The following is a 25,346-nucleotide window of genomic DNA, read 5'->3' as shown; positions in this document are numbered from 1 at the left end:
ATATCCCCGCGAAGTGCCTCCATTGTGCGAGCCTCAAGTCAAGAGCTCGTCGTGACAGGGATTTGCGCCTCAAGATCATTATGATGGAAAAATCCCTGCAGCCGCTGTCGGAGACGGGAAAGGTAGAACCTGCTCCCACACGCTCCCCAGCCAGATCGGAACCGATGGGGAGCGTTGCTTCACCCTTCCTGGAGTGGAGGCAAGAAGCTCAGCAGTCTCACAAACGAGACTCTAACAGGGGGAGGGGGTCTCCAGCGAGATCCCTACCTCCTGTGCTGACAGCACGAAAGACAGCTGCATCAGCCTCTTCTAATGCCTCAGCAACCGCTCTGACAGAGCTTAAAGGCAGGGACCAGACCTCCCGCGCGGGGAAGGCACCTGTTGACTCGGTCCCCTCAGTGCCGCAGATGACTGCGGCGCGGACAACTCATTCCTCTTCGGCACCCAGAGGGGCTTCAGCACCGGCACCACGTTCCTCCTCTGCACTGGCAACGGCTGCGGTGCCGGCAGCGCGTGCAGTGCTGGCAGCGCGTTCGGCACCGACACCCAAAATGGCTGCGGTACTCACAGCCTGGTCAGTTTCACCTCCAAAAGTGGCTGTGGACCCGCCAGCGCGCTCTGCCTCAGCAACGAAAATAGCTGCGGTGCCGAAAGCGCGATCAGCCTCGGCACTGAGAAGAGCGTCGGTACCCAACTACTCTTCTGCCCGCGCACCAGCAGCAGACCCCCTGCAGGGCACCTCTAGGCTCAATACAGCAGGACATTCTCTGTCACTCTCTCCTACTAAAGTGCTAGAGCAGAGAGCAGGCTTAGCTGAACCTAGGGAGCAGGAACAACAGCTTCTCACTCAAAGTGACCTTTTAGTGCCACCTGAGCCTCACTCTCTGCTCCTAGATACAGAGGACTCCTTTCTTGACCTGCCACTTTCTTCACCTGAACTGGCTTTCACCGAAGGTGACCTTGAGCTACAGCAGCAAGCGGAGTTCTCCCCTCCTGCTTCTCCTCCACAGGCACCTTTACTGCCTCAGGTTATGACTCAAGCTCAGCAGCCTCATTTTCCCTACGTTGTCCCGCCTGTGGGCGATGCCTGGGTTCTCCTACCCCATGCTTTGGCTTCACTGGTACCCGTGGCAGAATCCTCCTACCTATCATCTTCCTTCGGTGCCTCAATCTCCTGCTCCATCCACTTCCAGGGTGCCTGAGCCCCCTCCTGAGCCTGAGAGCTGTGCACCATATCCTGACTCGCCTAACCCTAACTCTCCATTAGCCTCAGATGAAGCCATCCTCCCTCTACCCCCACAGACCGTGGACGACTGCAAACAATTTCAAGAACTTTTTAGGATGGTTGCACTCAGTCAGGATATTCGCTTAGAAGAGGTTCAGGAGACTCAGCACAAACTCCTCAAAATCCTTCAGCCGTCTGCGCCCTCGAAAATTGCGCTCCCTATAAACGAAGCACTCATGGAGCCAGCTGACACTCTCTGGCAAATCCCAGCTTCTCTAGTACCAACTTGTAAGAAGATCGAACGTAAATACTATGTTCCTGCAAAGGACGCAGACTTCCTATTTTCTCATCCACCACCGAACTCTCTTGTCATCGATGCAGTTGCACAGCAGACCAAACAGTCACAATATCGACCTCCCCCTCAAGACAAGGACCTTAGACGCCTTGATGTCCTGGGCTGCAAGGTTTATACATCCTCGACACTACAATTCAGGATTGCAAACTATTCTGCTCTCCTTGCCAGCTATGATTTCGATAATTACAATAAGCTTTTCGAATTTGCCTCATACAACCCAGAGGACAGAAGAGCAGACTTCAAATCAATCCTGTCTGAGGGACAACTGATCTCCAGAACGGCCCTACAGGCATCCTTAGACATGGCGGACACAGCAGCCTGTACCACTGCAACTGCGCAGATCCTCATGGCTCTCTGTGTCAGGCATTCCTAAAGAGCTCCAGACCAAAGTGTAAGATCTCCTTTTTGATAAGGACAAACTCTTTTCGAAAAAAACTGATTAACTCCTCCACACCATGAAAGATTCAAGAGCGACACTGCGCACCCTGGGCATTGACCCATCTCTTCCCAGGAGACAATGATACCAACCCTACCAAAGACCACGCACACATCAGTGCTATCGCCCTCAATCGAGACCATACGACACAACTAGGAATCATACTAGACCTCCCAAATGCAGACAAAATCAAAATCAAGCCACCACCTTCCGTCCACCGGGCAATAAACAACAGTTTTGAAGCTTTGGTCGAGGGTCTGCACGACCACCCGTTGATTCCACCACTTACTTGTCCATTTGGCCACCGCCTCCAGTATTTCCAACATGCTTGGCAGCGGATTACACAGGACCGCTGGGTCCTCGAAATAGTTCAGACCGGTTACTCCATCCCGTTCATATCCTATCCTCCTATCCTTTCTCCTTCCCCGTCCCTCTTCAGGGACCCCTCTCACAAGCAGTTACTTCACACAGAAGTGGCACACCTTCTGCAACTAGGCTCAGTGGAACCTGTGCCGATGCAACATCAAGGGACAGGGTTCTACTCCCATTACTTTCTAGGCTTCTAAGATTAGGCTTCTAACGCAGAAGAAAACCGAGGGATGGAGGCCTGTATTAGACCTATGCCTCACAAATTTGTGAGGACACAAAGATTCAAGATGGTCACACTAGGCACAATAATACCTGCATTGGATCAAGGGGACTGGTTCACAGCCCTCGACCTACAAGGTGCTTACTTCCATATATCAATACATCCAGCTCACAGATGCTTCCTCCGATTCACAATCGGTCAGGATCATTTCCAATACAGAGTTCTCCCTTTCGGACTCTCCACAGCTCCAAGAGTTTTTTTCCAAGACCCTAGCCGTGGTTGTGGCTCACCTCTGCAAACACGGGGTCACACTTTTCCCCTACCTGGACTATTGCCTTATCAGGGGCGACTCCTATGGCGAGACACTTCAAGCCACGCGCTTCACCGTCTCCCTTTTTCACAGCCTAGGCCTCCAAATAAACATCCAAAACTCTACCCTGATACCCACGCAACAGATTGAATTCATTGGAGCTCATCTTGACTCAACCCAGAGCAGGGCCTCGCTCCCATACAACAGATTCCTACTATCAGGCAGGTCATATATACGCTCTCTATTCGTCCCAGGACGCAAGCAAGAATCTGCCTACAGTTCCTTGGTCACATGGCAGCTACCAGGGCCGGCTCCAGGCCACAGCATGCTAAGCGCGTGCTTGGGGCGGCGTGCTGCGGGGGGCGCTCTGCCAGTCGCCGGGAGGGCGGCAGGCGGCTCCGGTGGACCTCCCACAGGCATGCCTGCGGAGGGTCCGCTGGTCCCGCGGCTCCGGTGGAGCATCTGCAGGCACACTTGCGGGAGGTCCACCGGAGCCGCGAAACCACCGGACCCCCACAGGGAAGCCTGCTGGAGATCCACCAGAGCCACGGGACCTGCGAGCGGCAGAGCACCCCCCGCGACATGCCGCCGTGCTTGGGGCAGCGAAATTGCTAGAGCCGGCCCTGGCAGCTACCACCTTCATGGTTAACACGCAGGCTACATATGAGATGCCTCCAGGGCTGGCTCAACTCCATTTCAAACCCAGCAGAAATCCCTTAGGAATGCTGCTAACTCCTCCACCCCATGTTGTAACTTCCCTACAATGGTGGACAAGTCCAGAAAACCTCTGCACGGGGGTTTCCTTCCAGCAATGATCCCCAATGCTCATACTCACCACGAACGCCTCCCTGATTGGTTGGGGAGCACATCTAGCGGAACACAGGGCACAAGCCCGGTGGTCTGCATCAGAGACACATCTACACATAAATCTCTTAGAGTTCAGAGCAGTGAGGAGAGCATGCCTTCACTTTCTTCCCCTCATAAAGAACAAATACCTGCGAGTCTTAATAGACAACATAGCATGAATGTATTACATAAACAGACAAGGGGGAGCCCCATCACATTCCCTCTGCATGGAAGCCATTCGACTATGGAATTGGTGCATACGACATCAAATACAGATAATCGCTTCCTACCTACCAGGCTGTCACAGCACTACTGCGGACGCACTCAGCAGACACTCCTCGACAGAACACGAATGGGAACTGCACCCCGCAGTACTCCAACAGCTTTTCTCCCACTGGGGCATGTCATCAATAGATCTCTTCGCCACGACCCGAAACCGAAAATGCCCCCTGTTTTGCTCCAGGGCGGGACTCGGGACTGCATCCTTAGGGGATGCATTCCTCATCCCATGGAACAACTACCTCCTGTATGCCTTCCCACCTATCCCTCTACTACACAGGGTTCTTTGGAAGATTGTGGACGACAAAGCCCAGGTCATCCTTATTGCCCCGGCTTGGCCAAGACAGACATGGTACCCCTACCTTCTCCACATGTCCTCCCGTCACCCATGGGCTCTCCCCAACAGACCAGATCTCCTTTACCAGGACAACGGACAAGTTCTTCACCCCCAACTCCAAAAGCTCCACCTCACAGCCTGGTTCCTTCATGGTTCCAAACCCATGAACTAGCCTGTTCCGAGCAGGTCTAATATGTCCTCTTGCACAGTAGGAGAGACTCCACTCGTAAAACCTACCTCCAGAAGTGGAGACGTTTCGCTCTTTGATGCTCGCATAACCATTTAGCACCCAATAATGTGACCTTCCGTAACATTCTAGACTACCTCCTGAAACTAAAACAGGACGGACTCTCTCTCAGCTCCATCAAAGTGCACCTGGCGGCGCTTACCACCTTCCATGACCTATTGGATGGGTACTCACTCTTTACACACCCCACCATTAAACGCTTTCTCTCTGGCCTGCAAAAATCTTTATCCTGAAATTCATCCAGAGTGGCTACATGGGAATCTTAACCTCGTTCTTCATGCCCTCATGAAACCTCCATTTGAGCTGTTGGCTATCTCCTCTCACCTCCATATGTCCATGAAGGTGGCTTTCCTAGTTGCCCTAACATCAGTGAGGAGAGTTGGTGAAATGAGTGCCCTCATGGCCCACCCTCCCTACACAATCTTCTCCAAAGATAAAGTCACTTTGAGACCACATCCTAAATTTCTTCCTAAGGTAGTGTCGACCTTCCACCTCAACCAACATATATACTTACCTACTTTCTATCCCATACCTCACAAAAATCCGCAGGACGCAACCCTGCATACTCTCAACGTGAGGAGAGCAATTTCCTTTTATTTAGAACGGACTAAACCATTTCGCAAGTCTCCACGACTCTTCGTTTCCGTTGCTGAAAGATCAAAGGGCACAGCTATCTCTAAACAACGTCTATCCAAGTGGATCTCTGACTGCATCAGATCCTGTTACTGTGCAAAAAATCTTCAACCGCCCGACAACATTAGAACTCATTCCACTAGAGCCATGTCAGCATCCATTGTCTTCTTACACAACGTTCCCATTCCTGATATCTGCAAGGCGGCTACATGGTCATCTGAACACACGTTTGCAAAACACTGTGCTCTCACGCAAGACACCATGGCAGACGCAATAGTAGGCCATACAGTAATATCTTCAGTACTCCCTGCTGCATCTCTAAAGTCCCACCAACCATAGTGGGTACTGTTACACATTCACCTAGAGTGGAGCACACACAGGGACAGCACTCGAAGAAGAAGAGAAAGTTACTCACCTTGCAGTAACTGAGGTTCTTCGAGATGTGTGTCCCTGTGGGTGCTCCACTCCCCGCCCTCCTCCCCTCTACTTTGGAGTGCAGAGATGACTCTCCACAGTAGAGAAGGAACTGAGGAGAGTGTGGTGCACACGCACTCAGGAAGATTCCAACTAGACAGGAGATACCATCTGGGTGCGTGCGCCCAACCAGGCACTGCTACTGAAAATCTCCGATCGACAGCACCGGCACGCACCGTCACCTAGAGTGGAGCACCCACAGGGACACACATCTCGAAGAACCTCAGTTACTGCAAGGTGAGTAACTTTCTCTTCTCGTCCACTGTAACCCCTAGGTCCTTTTCTGCAGAACTGCTTCCTAGCCATTCGGTCCCTAGTCTGTAACAGTGAATGAGATTCTTCCGTCCTAAATGCAGGACTCTGCACTTGTCCTTGTTGAACCTCATCAGGTTTCTTTTGGCCCAGTCCTCTAATTTGTCTGGGTCCGTCTGTATCCTGTCCCTATCCTCCAGCGTATCTACCACTCCTCCAAGTTTAGTGTCATCTGCAAACTTGCTGAGAGTGCAGTCCATGTCATCCTCCAGATCATTAGTGAAGATATTGAACAAAACTGGCCCCATGACCAACCCTTGGGGCACTCCACTTGAAACCGGCTGCCAACTAGACATGGAGCCATTGATCACTACTCATTGAGCCCGACGATCTAGCCAGCTTTCTATCCACCTTATAGTCCAGTCGTCCAGTCCATACTTCTTTAACTTCGTATAATAAGAATCAGAAGAAGTTAGACCTTTTTAGACAAAAGGATTACTCATTCATATTCCTCCCATTTTGGACCATAAGTTGTCAGGTGATTGTGGGAAATATGACTTCATGAATTACAGCACTTTCAGACCATCTTTGTGACGTGTTAATTATTAGCCGAAACTTCTCTCCAAGCCTCCTTAGATACTGCAGATGACGATGCTAAATCCCTCTCCACAGCGGTTGTTATGCACAGAACGTCATGTCTCTAACATTTGAGGTTCACAAGAGAGGTTCAGAATACTTTTGAGGATCTCCAGTTTAGTGGTTGGAAGCTCTTATCTGGAACTACAGACGAGTCCCTACATACACTGAAGAAATCCATGACCATGTTGAGATCTCTGTTATATACACCCCTATGAACAAAAGGAGACTTGGCACACCTCAAACTGCCCAGAGACTGCACCTTTCCCAGTTCTCTTGATTTTACAGAACCACTGAACCCATTAGAAAGAGGCAAAGATTCCAGGGGAAGAGAGCTCATCACCCTCCTTGAGCAAGTACCCACTTATCCCTTAAACAGTAATTTGGATGGATTGATCAAGGGTTCAATTCCTCCCTCCCCTCTAGTTTGCAAGCTACAATCTTTTGTCCATCTTTCCAATTTTGGAGACCACCTTTCCAATTTCCAACAGGCTTGGTGGCATATTACCAGGGGCGGCTCCAGGCCCCAGCCCGCCAAGCACGTGCTTGGGGCGGCAAGCCACGGGGGGCGCTCTGCCGGCGCCGCGAGGGCGGCAGGCAGGCTGCCTTCAGCGGCTTGCCTGCGGAGGTCCACTGGTCCTGCGGCTTCAGCGGACCTCCTGTAGGCGTGCCTGCAGAGGGTCCGCTGGTTCTGCGGCTTCGGAGGACCTCCCACAGACACGCCTGCGGGAGGTCCACCGAAGCCGCGGGACCAGCAGACCCTCCTCAGGCAAGCCACCGAAGGCAGCTTGTCTGCCGTGCTTCGGACAGCAAAATGCCTAGAGCTGCCCTTGTGTATTACAAAAGACAAGTGGGTCATGGAGGTTATAAGATTAGGCTACACTATCCACTTTATGTCCTTCCCTCCCTACTTTCTGCAGCCCTTCTCCATCTCTCTACAGGGACCCCTCTCATGAGACTATACTGATTTGAGAAATGCACTCTCTCCTTCAGTTAGGAGCAATAGAAATGATCCCATCTCCTCACAGGGTGAAAGGGTTTTGCTCAAAAGTATTTTCTCATGCCAAAGGACAGAGGGTGGTGACTGAGTTTAGATCTGAGATGTCTGAACAAATTCATAAAGTCATAGAAGTCAAGATGGTGATGTGGGGAGCTATAATTCCTTCCTTGATCTACAGCCATTAGCAGTCCATTAAGACTATCGCTTTATTTTACTTACCTATAGTTAGTCTCCTAGTTATAGTTCTAGTTGTAGTTATTTTCTTCCTTATTTTACGCTTAAAAATCCCCCCTCCCCCCCAAGACTTTAATTTCTTTCCTATTCTTTTCTCCCCCTTCCCCCCCAGTGGGGTATACTCAGTTCAACGGGCTTCAAAAAATGCCTCACTTTAAAGAGGCAATCCCAGTTGTGGACAAATACTGTCAGTGCATTCTCTGCCTTGGAGAAGGCCACATCCAGTAGAAGTGTGGTCTTTGCCAACAACTCCAGCCAAGATCCCTTAAGGACAGAGAGATCTGCCGGAAGGTCATCTTCATGGAGGTTGCTCTCCAGCCCGAATCACCTGACAGATGTGAATCTTCCCCAAGCCCTCTACATCTAAGGACTGTGGGTCGAAGAAACAAGATGAGGACCCTTTTCATAAATCATATAAGAAGAGAGCAGCAAGTCCACACAGTGAGCTCCGAGATAACCATAAGCGATTTCCATTCACTTGGTATCTTTGGCACCGTCAGCACCAAGACCATCTCCACTGCCACTGACCCTGGGATGATTGGTACTAGCAGAATCCCACCATTCCAGGGACCTCAGCATGCTAGACACATCTGGGTCCTCACTTCTTGGGACCTCTGCACCAAGCATTTACTGAGCACAGGAAATATCCACACTGCCATGTCATGCCCCTCTGCTCTCTAGTGATGCTTCAGACAGTGAGCCAGAGGAGGTAGTGTTGCAGTACTCCTCCCAAGCCCCATATGGTGCTCACTATTAACAGATCTGAAGGATATACCCACAGATGACCCCACCGTCTTCTTATGGCCACTCATGGGCTCCACCACCGGGCTGTATGCCCCCACCATCCCAGTAGCCATATTAGGAACCTTGGGTGGCACATTGCCAGCATGCCTCTCAGGCTTCAAGCCTCACCCGAGAACTATCGAGATACACCTCCTTGCCTGCAGCATCCAGTGCTTCAGAACTTCCACAAGACGTAGAGGAACAGGAGGCCAGTACCGAGGAAGAAGTGACACCAAGGACCATATCCTCCTCTTCTTCTGGCGAAGTTATCATGCCTCCCCCATAATCTTTGGCATATGACTTTCACCTCTTCCAGGAGCTGGATAAGGGAGTGGCAGACACTGTCTGGATACCATTGGAGGAAGTCAAGGACACTCACATACAACTCCTTCTCCACTTTCCTCCTCCTCCTCCAAGATTGCCCTCTCTATCAATGAGGTCATGTTAGACCCAGCAAAAACCGTGTGGCAAACCCCATCACCAGTGGCACTTACCTGCAAGCAGGTGGACAAAAAGTATTATGTCCCTGCCAAGCAATCTGAATTTCTGTTCTCCCAGCCACCACCCAGCTCCATCATGGTGGATGCCATTAACTCCAGTGGTTGACAACACCAGTCAAGGGCTATTCCCTGTGATAGGGATTGGAAGCATCTAGACTTTTTCATTAGAAAAGCGTTCTCTTTGGCCACTCTCCAATTCTGTATCACCAACTACCAGGCCCTCATAGCGAATATGATTTTATAAATTACTTAAAACTGAACGAGTTTATTGAAAAGATGCCAGAATCACATTGGGACCACTTTAAGGCCATTATCCAGGAGGGCCAATTAGGACAAAGACATTGCTGCAATCTGCCCTTGATGTGGCCAACATAATGGCTATGGTGATGCAACTTTTGCCATGGCTCCATCTGTTGAGCTTCCTGAAAGAGGGACAATTGGGGACCTTCCTTTTGATGGCACAAAGCTTTTTGCTGAGAAGACTGATGTCTCCTATCACACCCTGAAGGACTCCAGGGCTACTCTCCGGTCACTGGGTATCTATATACTGGGACAAAAGAGACAATTTAGTCCCCAATCCCAGCATCGACCACACGTCTCAATCTCAATCTCAATGCCACTATGAGCCACAAAGAAAGAAAGGGAAATTCCATATGTGCAAACCACCTGGCCCACCATCTTCTTTGTCTCAGCCCACTACATCCAAGCACCATTTTTGATGGGTGGATCGAAGTGCCATTAGATCACTCGCCCTGAGTGACACAGCCAACCAGTGTTTCACACCCATTTGGCCACCGATCGGCAGCGTTCCGCAGTGCCTGGGAATGCAGAACATGGACCAGTGGGTCCTAAAGATTGTTCAAACCAGATGTTTCATCCATTTTACCTCTCTCCCTCCTTCACAACACCCTTCCCCATCGCTCTTCAGGGATTCTTCTCATGAGAGTTTACTACAACAAGAAGTAGACTGTCTCCTCCAGTTAGGAACCATAGAACCAGTACCTCAACTTCTATGAGGCAGAGGGTTCTACTAGACGTCAGAGCTTTCAACAAGTTTGTCAAGGCTCAACAATTCAAGGTGGTCACTTTAGCAACGATCATTTTGGTGTTGGAACAGAGAGACTGGTTTTTGGCCCTCAACCTTCAGGATGCTTATTTCTGTATCTCAGTCCTACTTACTCACAGATGTTTTCTCAGATTCACTCTGGGACACGACCATTGCCAGGACAGAGTGCTACCCTTCAGGCTATCAACGGCCCCAGGAGTATTTTCCAAGGTTCTCTCAGTGGTGGCCACTTACTTAAGTTCCCACGGGATAAAGATCTACTTGTACCTGGATGATTGTCTCCAAGTCACCAAAGCTATGATGCACTTGTTCACAGAATTGGGCCTACAGATCAACACCCAGAAGTCAACCCTCACTCCATGGCAATGCCTGGAATTCATAGAGGCTGACCTTGACTTGTTATAGGCCAGAGCCCTCTTGCCTCAACACATTTTCCCATGCTTAGTCATGCTCATAGAAACTTTTCAGAACAGACTATGAATATAGAAGCTAGACTCTGCCTCCACCTCTTGGGTCACATGGCAGCAAGAACGGCGGTGATACCACATGCCAGGCTTCACATGTGATGCCTCCAAAAAATATAGTCAGTTTGGTCTACAGACCAAACGGGGACAGACTAGACAAATCCCACCAGAATCAAAAACTCCTTAGACTGGTGGAAGGACCCAGCTGACGTTTGCAAAGGGATCCCCTTCTTGCAAACCTCGCCATCGTTGCTCCTCACTGCGGATGCATCACTCATAGGGTGGAGCATGCATCTGAACGGTCTCATGATGCAGGGCAAGTGGTCACCAATGGAGATGTCCCTTCACATCAATCTCCTCAAGCTAAGAACTGTCAGAATTGCCTGTGCCCATTTCCTCCCACTGATCACAGGATCACACACAAAGATTCCTAACAGACAACATAGCCTGTATGTACTACATCAATTGACAGGCAGGAGCTAGATCTCCCTCCCTATGCATAGAAGCAGTGAGGCTATGGAATTGGTGCATCTCCCGCAATGTTACACTGTCTGCAGCCTTCCTCCCAAGCACATACAACTTGACAGCGGAAAGTTCAGTCACAAACATTCAACAGTACTTCACGACAGATTCAGAAGATGGGGGACATTGTCCACAGACCTGTTGGGCACTCACCTGAATAAGAAATATCCATGCTAGTTCTCCAAAGTGGGAATGAGTCAATATTCCCTGGGCAATGCTCTCCTCATCCCTAGAACAGGGACTTCGTCTCCACCTTTTCACCAGTATCTCTACTGTTTAACGTATTGCTGAAAATAAAGAGACAGAGTCCAAGTCATCCTGATTGCTCCTCCTTGTTCAAGACAGACCTGGTACCCTTACCTGGGAGAGCACAGCTGTGTCTTCACATGGTTTGGGTCTTTGCCCTCTGGCTTCCTGAAACATGCAGCATGAGTCAGTGCCCCTCATCTCTGGAGCAGAGCTTCAAAGGCCAGATATTTTTGCCATGACCAGTGTTGGGGAGCTTATATTAACTACAAGTAGAAATTACACAGGAAATTCATCCAGTAAGCCAGGACCCTGAAAACACATTTAATTCTTACTGTCACAAAAGCCCATGCCTCTCTGGTCCATTTCAATATAATAGTCTTTGAAGTTCTCACACCTCCCAAGTCTCTCATCTGTCACAGTCATTGTAAGGACTAGTGATGGCAATTAAAATTTCTTAGAATCCCATTTATTTTATACATCTTTTACTATGGATGCCTTCACTCTCAGAGAAGTGGTTTTATTTGAAAGAGGAGTGGTTTGTCTTTTGTAAAAGTTTTATTAGGTAACAGATTGGTCTGATATGGCATCAGTAAGGAGACACTGAAGCAGAAGTGGGATTTGTTTCTGTAGTCTGAGCTGTCATTATTTGGAAGAGGCATTTTTGAAACTGATGTTAAGCACAGATATTGCAATTTGTTTTATGGACAAAATGCTGGCATATGGAATGGTAGTTCTTTTAGGGTCTCTTCTGCAAGATGCAAAGCACTTAATGCAAGGTTCTGAGCACCTCATATGACATTGAAAGTGATGAGGACTTTTAATCTTTGGGCCTTTGGTGATCTGCTCTAACATCCAAAAATATCCAGAATAGCAAAGTCTGGTTTGTCAAAATACTTGCTATATTAGCTAGTGATTATGAAGTCTGCTACAAAACCTTAGTATATGGCAACATCAGAGACGACCCATGCCTGCTGATGGTGGTTCGGGGGGCGGGAGGGAGCGCAAAGTGAGGGCAGAGGCTTCAGCAGTGTTACTGAGCATGCACGCTACAAACCAAGCAGCAAATCTTGGGAGGGGAGGTATGGGAGCCTGCATGCCCTCCTCCACACATTGCTTCTGGGCAGCATAATAATTAACTAATAGTATTTCTGTGATCACCTACTTTTATTTTAATGGTATGACATGTGTTGTAGATTTGTAAATATTGGAATGGTCGAGTGGAATCAAATGGAATTTAAACAGTGGTTTCTGACTCATCCAGGACAGGTGGTACTTCTTGTGGTAAGTATCATTGAGAATTCATTCAAACATGAAAAATGCCATTGCCACTTGTATTTTGGATATCTGTTTTAATGAGAAACTCTGCCTTTAAATATCTAAATCCTATTCTAATAATGCTATATGAAAGCAGCTTTCCAAATTTCAGTACAAAATGCTTGACTACTTGGTTGATAACATGGTTCTTTAACATAAACCATTTCTGCAGGTTTAATCCTGCTTGTGTACTCTGGTTCTCTGATTATCAGAGGTGGTTGGAGCAATTTAAAAGTTGCCTGAGGGTGGGACCATTTTGTATTGCCCAGCAGTCAAGGAAAAAAGAGAATGGATAGTAGCCTTGACATGAGGGCCTCAAATTTAATAGGGTTAAAATAAAAGAATAGTGGGAGGAGGGTAATTTTAAAGGGCTGTAACAGAAGTTTACAGAAAAAATAGTTATATGCTAATTACATTTAAATAACATTTATGAATGTGAAAAAATCATTAGTATTTCCAGAGTCCATTACCTGAAGTAGAATACAGAACAATGTGATCATTTTAGAAGGTTAAGATACAAAAAATCTAAGTGTGAAAAGATTATATTATTTTTTCTCTGTGTTCAGAAGGGAAATATCAAATAAGCATGGGGTTCTGCTACCATTATTCATCATCAGCAGTATACTTCTCTTCATTACTCCATTATTTGTGGAGTAAAGTACTGGTCAATATAAGGATGTCAGAATCTGACCCCAGGTTATTAAACTAATCTGTGGGTTTATGCAACATATACTTTTGAAGTCAAAGAAACAGAAAGTGTAGTTAATGCTGCCAGAATAATATTTGTCTATTTTAGAGTCAAATTATGTTTAATAAGGATTGTACAAGAAGTTTCCAGAGTTCTGATCCAAAAATGGCACTGACAGGAATCCATGATGAAGTAGTCCATAATCTAGAGCAACTCGCAGAGATGGCATCTGACATTCTTCAGTTTCACAAGCAAACCACACTAGAGGCGTTGCTTACTCTGTACATCCACTGTAGGGACATACTTTCCAGTCTGATAGATAAACAAATCTTCAAAAGGGAGGATTTTGAATGGACAAGGTACAAAGTTTTAAAATTATTTGAGGTGGGGATGATAGCAACATCTAATTACTTCCCATTATTGGACACTGTTTTCAGTTGCTTATAACTTTGCCATACTTTAAGCATTAGGGCTGAAATTTTCAATGCTGGACTCAGAGCGAGTTGTTTTTGTTTTTTGTTTTTTGTTTTTTTTTGAAATTTTGAATGAACCTAGGGGAAAATGCTTGTTTTTGTATGTTAAAAAATTCCAGTGACCTTTCTTGGAGAAGCTGTGTCACTCCATACTTTACAGCAGGGGTTTGAAATTTGGCAGGGGAGTAGCCTTTGTGTCAGGGATATACCTTTTGCCAACCCTATCAAAAACTGCCTTATTTGGCCAAGTTATATGCATTTGAGAAATCACAGTTTGCACATGCCCAACAGAGACTTCCTAGAGCCTTTCAACTAAATTCCCGAAATATTCTGTCCATATTGGTCATGTTCTGGTTTGGGGCTTAGCAGAACTTTCCTGGCCATTGTAGCTCTGGGTTGCTGCTGGATAGGTTGGGGCCAAGCATCAGAACTGAGAGAAAGAAGCCAGTCTCTCTCCTGTGCTGTCGGTGCCCTCTTCCTCGCGCTGGGTCCGTGGAGCATGTAGAAGGAAGCTGCCTGGTTCTAATGCAGAGGGGATAGGAGCTGGATAGGTTGGTGTAGGGGGAGTAGATTGGGACTGGAAGTCAGGGAGGGAAATGGGAAGGGACTGGCTAGAGGGCACATGAGGAGTCAGGGTGAGGGAGGAGACTGGGACTGGCTAAGCAAAGAGACTTGGGCCAGGAGCCAAGAGTGGGGACAACATTGAGATTGGATGAAGAGCAGTATGTCAGAGTGCACTACAAAACTCTTACTATGTGGTAGCAGGATCCACAAGACCTGTAGTGCCTGGCAAGCTAGTGTGCTGTACATTAAAACCCTGGTTTACTATGTATTAACTGACCTTGTAGACAAGTCCTCAGAGTCTGTGTTATTTTTACTCATATAGTCAGTATTCCATGTCATTATGATAAAGTGATGCTTTATTTTTAGTACATAATGTAATAAGCTTTGCTTTCTAAATTTTCTCCTATTTATGATTATTATTTTTGTTTGACTCTTCTTGCACCTTCAACTCTATCTAATTTATCCCTTCATTTAAAAAATCCATGTATATTCCATACAGTGAATAGGTGTGATGTTAGTTCCTTTGTCATTCATTTTACAAAATTCTGATACACAAATACTATTTCAGGCAATTGCGCTATGAATGGAATGAAATGAACACCACATGTAGGGTAGTTCAAGGTAATGCCTCCTTTATTTATGGCTATGAGTACTTGGGCTGTTCCTCTCGATTGGTTATTACACCGCTCACCGACCGATGCTGGTTAACTCTTACTGGAGCACTACACTTGAATCTCGGAGGCTGTCCTGCTGGTCCAGCTGGTACAGGAAAAACCGAGACTGTCAAAGACCTGTCTAAAGTAAGTACCATATGCTGATAGGACAGAATAAATCCAGTGCATTTATGATATTTCCTTTTAGAGAAACTATAACCAGTAGTATTTCTGCTATCCAGCTTCTGTCTGCATTCATCACTAATGGGTAACACATCCCACTTGTAGAATTTGAAGGCGATCTAGTGCTGTTGTTGGAGGCTTCAGGACTCAGGTCAGACCACCATATCTTCTGCCTCCAACAATGCTGGCAGTTTTGTTTCGCCGTATAGTTTACATTGTTATTTATTTTCTTGCAGTAGTGACTTGATTTCAGCTTTTAGCTCCTCTCTCACTTCCCTAAGGTGAAGAATTAATGGAGTATTGAGGCTCTCATCCTCTGCCTTCTCCAGTACTGTACTTCTTGAGTGTGATCCCACCACCCTCTACTGTCAGCAGAGAAGCCCCGCAGGCACGAGTCAAGTCCAAGAATTGTTATGGGCAGCTTTTCAGGAATTTTCAAGGGCAAGCTTGAAACTTACTCCAACAAGTTGCCAACCCTCTCTCTGCCAGGGAATGGGGCTTTGGGTCAGACAGGTGTGCTGAAGCCTCAGCCTCAGGCTCAGCTCCAAGCCATGACCCATTATGGAAAGTTTGACCAGGAACAAGACCACAGAGATGAGAACCCCTCACAGCCTGCTAAGGGGTAAATATTGCAAACACCAGAGACTCTAGGTACCAAAAAGACATAAGCAAATGTGCCCTTAATAAGGCAGCAATATGTATAGTGAATGAACAAGCAATATAAAAATTGGGGTTTAAACCCTTTTTCTTTTGCTTTCCCACCCTGTGGAAGAGTTCGCTGGGGCGTTTCTCCTCAAAGAGGCTCTTTTACAGTGCTCTGTATCAAGTCCATTGCTCCTCCTCCACTCCGCAGCATAGAAACATAGAAATATAGCACTGGAAGGGATAGGACTCAATAGGGCATCTCATCCAGCCTCTGCATTGAGGCAGAACTAAGTATTACGTAGACCATTCCTGATGGTTTTCTATCCTATTTTTAAAAATCTCCAGTCACAGAGGGATTCAATAGCCTCCCTAGGTAATTTATTCCAATGCTTAAATAGCCTTACAGTTAGGACATTTTTCCTAATGTTTAACCAAAATCTCTATTGCTGCTATTTAAGCCCATTACTACTTGTCCTGTTCTCAGACAATAAGGAGAATACTTTATTGCCCTCTACTTTATAACAACCTTTTATGTACTTTAAGACTGTTATCATGTCCCCCTTCACTCATTTCTTCTTCAGACTAAACAAGTCCAATTTTTTCCATCGTTCTTTGTTGGTCATGTTTTCTAGACCTTTCATCTTTTTTCCCCTCTCCTTTGGATATTCTCCAGTTTGTCCACACCTTTCCTGAAGTGTGGTACCTAAAACTGGACACAGTACTCCAGTTGAAGCTTTATCGATGCTAAGTAAAATGGAAGAATTACTTCTCTTGTTTTACTTACAGCTCTCCTGTGAATACATCTGTAAGGGGCGACAGACTCCAGTTTTTCTTTTGCAGGTTCTGTCAGTTCTGTGTTGCCCAGGAGCTCTCATTGGCTGATGCCTAGCAGTACTTCTGCAGAACTGAGAGCAGAGGTCTGCCCTCTTACACTGCCTGTTCCCTTCTGAGCTGCTCTGCTTCCCTTTTGAAAGTCCGTCTCCAGTTTGCACAAGCTTTATAAGTGTGGAAGGGCAGGGTCATCTGGTACCAAAGTTGCTCCTTAGCCCCTTGTTATTTAGTGTGGAGTTTGTATGCCACATCCCACACCCTTCCCCTCAAAACAGGACCTGGGTTCATATCCTTCAGACCCAGGTCCCCACTCTCTCGGGAGGGAAAAATCTATGTTTTGGTGGGCATTCCGAGCTCAGTGAAATACCTGAAAACTGTACGACCGTGAGGAAAGGTACCACTGTGTAATTCTGGGGTTGGCATACTTTATGGAGTTTAACCAGTGAAGAGGGGCAATGGTCTGTTACTTGTGAGAATGGATTTCCCAACAAATGCTGTCTTAGGGCCTAATCTACAGACCATTTCACAGCTAAAGCTTCCTTTTCTATGACTGAACAGGCAACCTCCTGGGGAAACAGTATTCTGTGTATATAGAGGACCAGATAGTCTTCTCCCTCAACTGCCTGGGAAAGAACTACACCCAGTCTTACATCAGAGATGTCTGTTTGTAATGTGAACTTTTTGGAAAAGTCTGATTGGAGAAGTACTGGCTCTTGGCACAGATGGTCTTTTAGAGTCCTAAACGGCCTGTCACAGTCCTCTGACCAAATGATTTTCTTAGGATTAGTATCCTTCATGAGGTCTGTGAGACATGCTGCAATCATGGCAAAGTCTGGTATGAATCTTCTATAATTTCCTGGTAGGCTCAGAAAGAGTTGTAGCTGTTTGTTTGTCATCGGGATAGAGCAGGTAGCTAAGATCTGTACTTTGCCAATTAGTGGTTGTAACTTGCCCCCCTGTGTTATAACTGAGGTATATAACTTCCTAGTTCGCCATCTTACTGTTGGCTATCTTTGCAGTTAGTCCTGTACTCTTGAAAGCCCATAGGATAGAAGTGACATGTCATAGGTGATTGTCCCAATTATGGCTATAAATCATGTTATCTATGTAGGCTGAGCATATTGGCTGTGAAGTCACAGCACTTGGATCATGAGTTTTTGAAAAGTAGATGCTACCCCTTGGAGGCAGAATGGCATAGTGTGGAATTGGTATTGACTGAATGGGGTGGACATAGCTGTCTTTTCCTGTGATTCTGAGGTCAAAGATCTCTCTCTACCCCTTTGTGAGGTCTAGGGCAGAGATGTATTTGGCAGCTCCCAGCCTTCCTAGTAATTCATCCACCCTGGGCATAGGGTAGGTATCAAATCTCGTTATGGCATTTACATTTCTGAAATCAATACAGAAGCACATTGTCCCATCTGTTTTTGATACCAGCACAATGAGGCTTCTTCACTCACTGCAAGACTGATTCCTTTCTTTAGCAGGGCTGGGATGATCGTGCCTGCACTCTCAACCTTCAAATTCTATAATTATCCAAAGAGAAAAAGAGAGAAAATGTTTGAAAGATTTAAACACCCAAGAGAGAGAATTTGTTTAGTATAATTAAAGTTGGTATAATTAGGATAATGGCACATTTTACATGTAGGTTGGAGAAGACACTGGTAAATGTAACAATAAGAATGAGACCACCACTGTCAGGGTGATGGACTAGATGACTAGAAGGGAAGTCTCTTCCATCTGTAGATTCTGGGCCGTGACAGTTTGCCTTCCTTACATGAAGAGTTTTATGGAGATCAGTAAACTATTCATTGTGAGTAAGAAGGACTTCGCCCTCTTATCCTTATAAGGATTTTAATTGGTATGGTATTTTTTGCAAACCTTAGTTGAATATAAAACAAATACTGTAGCTACAAAGAATGTAGACACTCTTTAGGGTAATGGTTGTTCAGAATAGAATTTCAGCCTTGTTTAAATGTTGAATCCTAAGAACACATATACATAATTGTTTCAAACCATTCTGAAAATAATAAATAAATAAGTCATAAATCTCAAATGCAAAACCATTATAGTTGATGGAGTTGCATTAGGGATGGAACTGGCCCATTGCCTTTTATTCTTCCCTGTGTAGCTCTAAAATGTTGCACTATACCTTTAATTTATCATTTCCAAAGTGATTTTAATTGGTACAGAAATGCATAATTAATTAAAGTTTACATAGAGTCAGAAAGACAGTGATACTTGGAAAAACTTGTGTTATGGAGGTTGCTTGCCATTTTTTAATAATGAAGACCAAAAGGTAGTTAATTGTGTCCATTCGTGATAAATTTTAAGGTTTTACTGACTGTCAAATTTATGAAACTCTAATTCAGGGCATATATTCTATAGTTGGTTGCACTATAAGATGATTCAGTATCAGAGCATTATATTTAAGATACAACTTATTGCTTTCAAATCAACTTTGTGAATAAAATTGGGCCATCAAGTTCATGTCATTTTCTTACAATTTAGATTCCCTCAACTGCTGAAACAATTTTTGTTTTTTTTCAATTTGATCGTATTTTCATAAATATTTGGAACTAAGTCAAAGATGGTGTATGGTACATATCTGAGTGGAAGGCAGGGGTCAGCAACCTTTCAGAAGTGGTGTGCTGAGTCTTCATTTATTTACTCTAATTTAAGGTTTCATGTGCCAGTAATACATTTTAACGTTTTTAGGAGGTCTCTTTCTATAAGTCTGTAATATATAACTACACTATTGTTGTATGTAAAGTAAATAAGGTTTTTAAAATGTTTAAGAAGCTTCATTTATAATTAAATTAAAATGCAGAGCCCCCCGGACCAGTGACCAGAACCCAGGCAGTGTGAGTACTACAGAAAATCAGCTCGTGTGCCATCTTCGGCACACGTGCCATAGGCTGTCTATCCCAGTGTAAGGGTTTAAACTATATATATCAGTTCTAGTTTCTGTAATAGCATGCTAGTGAGAATGTTGAGCCTTTTACCATGAGACCGTAGTTCGTCTGTTTTGGAAAGGATTAATTAAATATATTAGGTCAATGGTGCCAAAAATATTTGTGATGTCAATATTTTCTTACTTTTAATCTATTTCATTCAATTTGCTGTATTTAATACATACATTTTATTTACCAAAATGAAATCAGTTATTTTAGTCCTTTGTATCATTTTTATTTCTTGTCGTTTGATTGAGTCTTGAATTGTTCAGTATTAAAGTACTTAGGAAACATATACTTGGTAGATATGTGTTAAAAACATGGATGTTTTCAGCTTCTTTTTGGCCCCTACTTTTTACTAAGAGACAAAACTTAACTGCTACTTTTCTTCTTTTAGAATTGTATATTATTAGAGAATATTTGAAGCTTTGCTTCTATGATCCAAAAAGCTTCAGAAAATATTTGCAAATATCACTGGAAAACTGCTATGTGAGATGTTCACCTTTATTCATAAAACAGTAACACACCAAGCATGCAATGCTACAAAGTGTTGAGCACTCTCAACTCCCTTTGAATTGGACTTCAGAGTACAATAGAATATCACACTTACAAACACCTGGGAAATAGAGATTGTTCATAACTCTGAAATGTTCTGAACAAAATCTGAACAAAACATTATGGTGGTTCTTTTAAAAGTTTACAACAGAACATTGACTTAATACAACTTTCAAATTTTACTATGCAGAAGAAAAATGCTTCTTTTAACCATCTTAATTTAAATGACACAAGCACAAAGACAATTTCCCTGCCTTGTCAAATCTTTTTTTAAACTTTCCCTTTATTTTTTAGTAGTTTACTTTTAACATGGTACTGTACTGTATTTGCCTTTTTTTTTTTATTCTGCTCCTGCCTGATTGTGTACTTCTGGATCCAAGTGGGCTGTGTGGTTGACTGGTCAGTTCACAACTCTGGTGTTCATAACTCTGAGGTTCTGATATATTTGATATCTTACTGGAGGTTTTCAGTATCTCACAGGATCAGTTCTTATTTTCTCATATCTATCCTTTTATTCGCCATGTGTATGGCCAACCATTACAGAAGCTGTCTACTGAAATGAAAAAGAAAGAAAGCCCTCTTTTAAATGGTAAATTATATGTATACAAGTAATAAAAGAGAGTATATAAGGCAATCAGATGCATTCATTTAAAATAGCTGAATGAATTAGATAACTATTTCAGAACAAGTAATTAGTATAGCAAATCGGAAATCTCACAATGCAGTGGCAGGAGCACCGGGGCCTTTAAATACCTGCCCAAGCCCTGCCACCCCAGGGTAGCAGCGGCAGAGCTCCCACTGTGATTTAAAGTGCCCGGAGCTCTGTGATGGCCAGAACCCCAGGCTCTTTAATTCACCCCTGGCCCGGAGCTCCCTGCTGCCTCTGCAGCTGGTAGCACTGGAGTGATTTAAAGGCCCTGGGGTGCTGGCTGGGTCTTTAAATCTTAGCAGGGCCTTTAAATCTTGAAAGGCCATGCCTCTTCCGGTTGAGGCCAAGCCCCTGCTCAGGACTCCAGCATACCAGTAAGTCCTTTAAGTTACTTTCACTCCTGCTTTTGAGTTTGGTACTGGGCATGCCTAAGTCCCAGGGCATAAGCCTGTTGTGGCTATAGAAAGTCTGTTACTCAGTGATCCCCACTTCTATTGTTTAAACAGTGTGGGAGAAAGACACATTAGGCATAAGTGTCCTATTGCAGGGGGTTCAAGACCAGAGATAAGTTTTCTAGGGAGGTAAGGCTTCCAGACTGGAAGCCACTTTGAATGCCCCTTAAAATCAAGCTGCTCAGTACACGGGGGTTCAGACTCCACACTGTCCAGGAGCATACCACCAGACTTGACAGTATCCTCCTGCCAGAGGGAGTCAGAGAGAAAACGCCATTATCCTTCTCCGGTGCCAGATTTAACTTTTGGAATCAAAGTGTCAGGACATTCAGGCTATTTTTTTTTAATTTCCCCATCTCCAAATTTTCTTATTAAATGTTTATCTTCCACATTTTATTCTGAGTCATTGTGGGGGTGCTTTGATGAGTAAATTGGTATGATAGGTCTTCAATTCCCAATGACTCAGCTGATTATTTTGGGAGATTTTAATGCTCAATAGGTCCCCCAACAAACACAGTATCAAGGGAAGAAAACACTGAAAAGACTTTTTTAACTCCTGCCCTGTGCTAAGAATTTTCAATGCTAAAATAATATTGCAGATGCTCTATGGGGCTGACGTTTGGTGTAGCGGCCAAATTTCAGCCTTAGTATTTTTTTAGGAGATTTTTAATTCTCCCAATTTCTATCTCTGCCTCATTTTTACATGCCAAGATGGGTGGTTTTTCTGAAAGTAGTTGAATTTGTATAGCTTTTCTTAAATTTTGGTTTAAGATCTATACTCTTCCAAATTATAGATTGTCCTGTATTTGCCTTCAGGAGGTGGAGGGACAACCTGGGTACTCCTTATTTTCATGGTATAAGACCATCCATATTATTATAGTTACGTTCGGTTTTTCTGTTAGTCCCTGTCAATATGTTTTAATCAATGTAATCAACTCAGAGTGACAGATATTACCCAACAAGAAGATGTGGCTATGATTCATGATGTTAACTTTGACTTTGGGTTTTCTACTTTGAATATTGCCCATGTTTTTAACTATATTTGAATTAATTATCAAATCCTCATTTATGTAAGATACATATTCTGTTAAAATGCCAGATCATGGAAACTGCTGTCCTTGAAGGTAGATATGAAAATGTTCCTTCACGTCACCCTTTTTGCCCATGTAAATCTGGAGCTTTGGAAGATCTACCTCATTATAGAATGATTGCAGAATTTCCCAGCTGCTGAAAGCAAGCTGAATTTTGCCTCTTTTGTTTAAAAAAAAAAAAAGATTTTTTTATCATCTCAAAATATAATGATTTTAATATTTTCTCAGTCCACAGTAGTAATTAAATCAATGCATTTTTTGCCCTATTAACAGTGTACCAAAGAAGAGGGTTTTTATTAAGTTCTGATTGATATTTTAATATATTATAAGGATATTGCTGCTGTTCTAGATTGTGTGTTTTCTTTCTGTATTTGCAAGACGTAGGTCATATGCCTACCTTAATTGTAAATGTGAAGAGTGATGATTTAGAAATGTAAAGGGTGAATCAGACCTACAGTGAGGTTACTTCTCTCCTTTTAGAATCACTTATAAAAATTTGTCCATCAAAAATAATTCTTCAAAAATATGCTTTCAACAATTTTTATGTCCATGGGGATGACCTTATTCATACGCTGTTATTTTAATGTTTCAAGAAATGTGTCATATCTGCTCTAAAACATTATTCTTTCCCTTAGGCCATGGGAAAACTCTGTGTGGTTTTTAATTGTTTTGAAGGTTTGGATTATCAGGTAAGGCATGTTATGTTCTTTATCACAAATAACTTGGCAGGATAGTACTGCATAGCAGAATAAATAATTTCATGTTTTTCCTCTTAGTTCTATCCTACAGCTATAGTACATTTCTGGGTTAAAAACTGAGATGATAATAATACAAGGGTTTTTTTAAGGAAAAGTGAATATAGTTAAATTTAGAGATTGGGTCAGGGAGCTGTGTGCAAATCTGGATCCGGAATATGTTTAGATTAGGATCAGAGAATGTGTTTTGTCTACTGTTCTGCTCCCTTTGAATAAATAAGATGATTTCTTTCTGTTTTTTCTCTCATGCTCTTGTGATTAAAGGACATTGCAGTTTTTCAAGAATCAGTATTACCAAAATCATCTAAAGCTTCAGCTCTTAATACTAATTTCTGTTCTTTTCTCTGTTTTTTTTTTTCTTAAGATGATGGGAAAATTCTTCTGTGGACTAGTTCAGTCTGGAACATGGTGTTGTTTTGATGAGTTCAATCGCATAGATATAGAAGTTCTGTCTGTAATTGCTTCACAAATTCAGACAATCAAGGCTGCAAAAGATAGCCATGTTATCAGGTATTTATTTTCATTTCTTTGGTTCTTTTGCAAGTAATAGTGCCTTATAGAACTGGCTATTTACTGTTTTAGGTGTAGAAAGGCACTTGAATTTCTTATACCTGTTCCACACTATGGATATGTCTACATTACGGGTTTATTCTGATTTTACAGAAACCGGTATTTGGAAACAGATTGTATAAAGTTGAGTGCACATGGCCACACTAAGCACATTAATTCGGTGGTGTGCGTCCGTGTACTGAGGCTAGCCTCAATTTCCAGAGTGTTGCACTGTGGGTAGCTATCCCATAGCTATCCCATAGTTCCCGCAGTCTCCCCTGCCCATTGGAATTCTGGGTTGAGATCACAATGCATGATGGTGCAAAAACAATGTTGTGGGTGATTCTGGGTAAATGTCTTCAGTCAATCTTCCCTCCGTGAAAGCAATGGCAGACAATCATTTTGTGCCCTTTTCCCTGGATTGCCTTGGCAGACACCATAGCATGGCAACTGTTGAGCCCGTTCAGACTTTTTTCACTGTCATCGTATGTCTACTGGATGCTACTGACAGACCCAGTACTGCAGTTGTACACAGCAGCATTCACTTGCCTTTGCAAGTTAGCAGAGACGGTTATTAGGTCTATTGCACCGTCTGCTGCTTTACAAATTGGCAGTGACAGTTACCAATCATATTGTACCGTCTGCTGTTGTCATGGGTGCTCCTGACTGGCCTCGGTGAGGTCGGCCGGGGGCGCATGGACAAAAATGGGAATGACTCCCCAAGTCATTCCCTTCTTTACGTTTTGTCTAAACGTAGAGTCAGTCCGGCCTAGAATATCAGGAAGCCTACTAAAGAACCAGAGAGGCAAACGGCCGCTCCGGGTCAAAGGCCCAGACATCCCACTGAAATGATGAGCTGCATGCCATTCTGGAGGGTGCCCCTGCAACAACCCCACCCGTTGCTTCCCTCCTCCCCCACCCCGCCTGGGCTACCGTGGCAGTTATTCCCCCATTTGTGTGATGAAGTAGTAAAGAATGCATAAATAAGAAACTGACTTTATTGCATCTGCAATCAGAGATAAAAGGCAGGGGGAGGCAGCCTCCAGCTGCGATGATATTCCAGGCAGGACTGAATCTCCATTAGACAAAGCTTAAAGAAGGGAATGACTGGGAGTCATTCCCATTTTTGCCCAGGCACCCCCGGCCGACCTCACCGTGGCCAGCCAGGAGCACTCACGGGATGATGATGACGACAGCTATCAGTCATATTGCACTGTCTGCCATCAGGAAGGGAAGGGGAGGAGATGCCGTTGTTTAGCGCTTCAGCACCGCGTCTGCCAGCAGCATCCAGTAGACATACGGTGACATTGAAAAAAGGCGAGAAATGGGGAGCGGGGGGGACTGACAACATATACCCTGAACCAACCGCGACAATGTTTTTGACCCTTCAGGCTTTGAGAGCTCAGTCAAGAATGCAAATGATTTTCAGAGAGTGCAGGAACTGTGGAATAGCTAGAGTCCTCAGTCCCCCCTCTCTCCCTCCCTCCCTCTCTCCGTGAGCATCCATTTGATTCTTTGGCTTTCCGTTACGCTTGTCTCAAATCCTTAAGTTTCAC

The 25,346-nt window shown here is 44.5% G+C and overlaps 1 protein-coding gene across 1 annotated transcript in view; it reads left to right on the top strand.

Moving 5' to 3' along the window:
- DNAH14 (dynein axonemal heavy chain 14) overlaps window positions 1–25,346 on the top strand; it is a 496,436-nt gene that overhangs the window by 192,890 nt on the left and 278,200 nt on the right. The window contains 5 exon segments of the mRNA XM_030558364.1: window positions 12,631–12,718; window positions 13,548–13,798; window positions 15,045–15,276; window positions 23,122–23,175; window positions 23,606–23,751. Coding sequence (XP_030414224.1) covers window positions 12,631–12,718; window positions 13,548–13,798; window positions 15,045–15,276; window positions 23,122–23,175; window positions 23,606–23,751 — 771 coding nt within the window.

Source organism: Gopherus evgoodei, chromosome 3 (assembly GCF_007399415.2).
Source record: "Gopherus evgoodei ecotype Sinaloan lineage chromosome 3, rGopEvg1_v1.p, whole genome shotgun sequence".
In the NCBI taxonomy this organism is placed as follows: Eukaryota; Metazoa; Chordata; order Testudines; family Testudinidae; genus Gopherus; species Gopherus evgoodei.
This window is presented reverse-complemented; position numbering and strand designations above follow the sequence as displayed.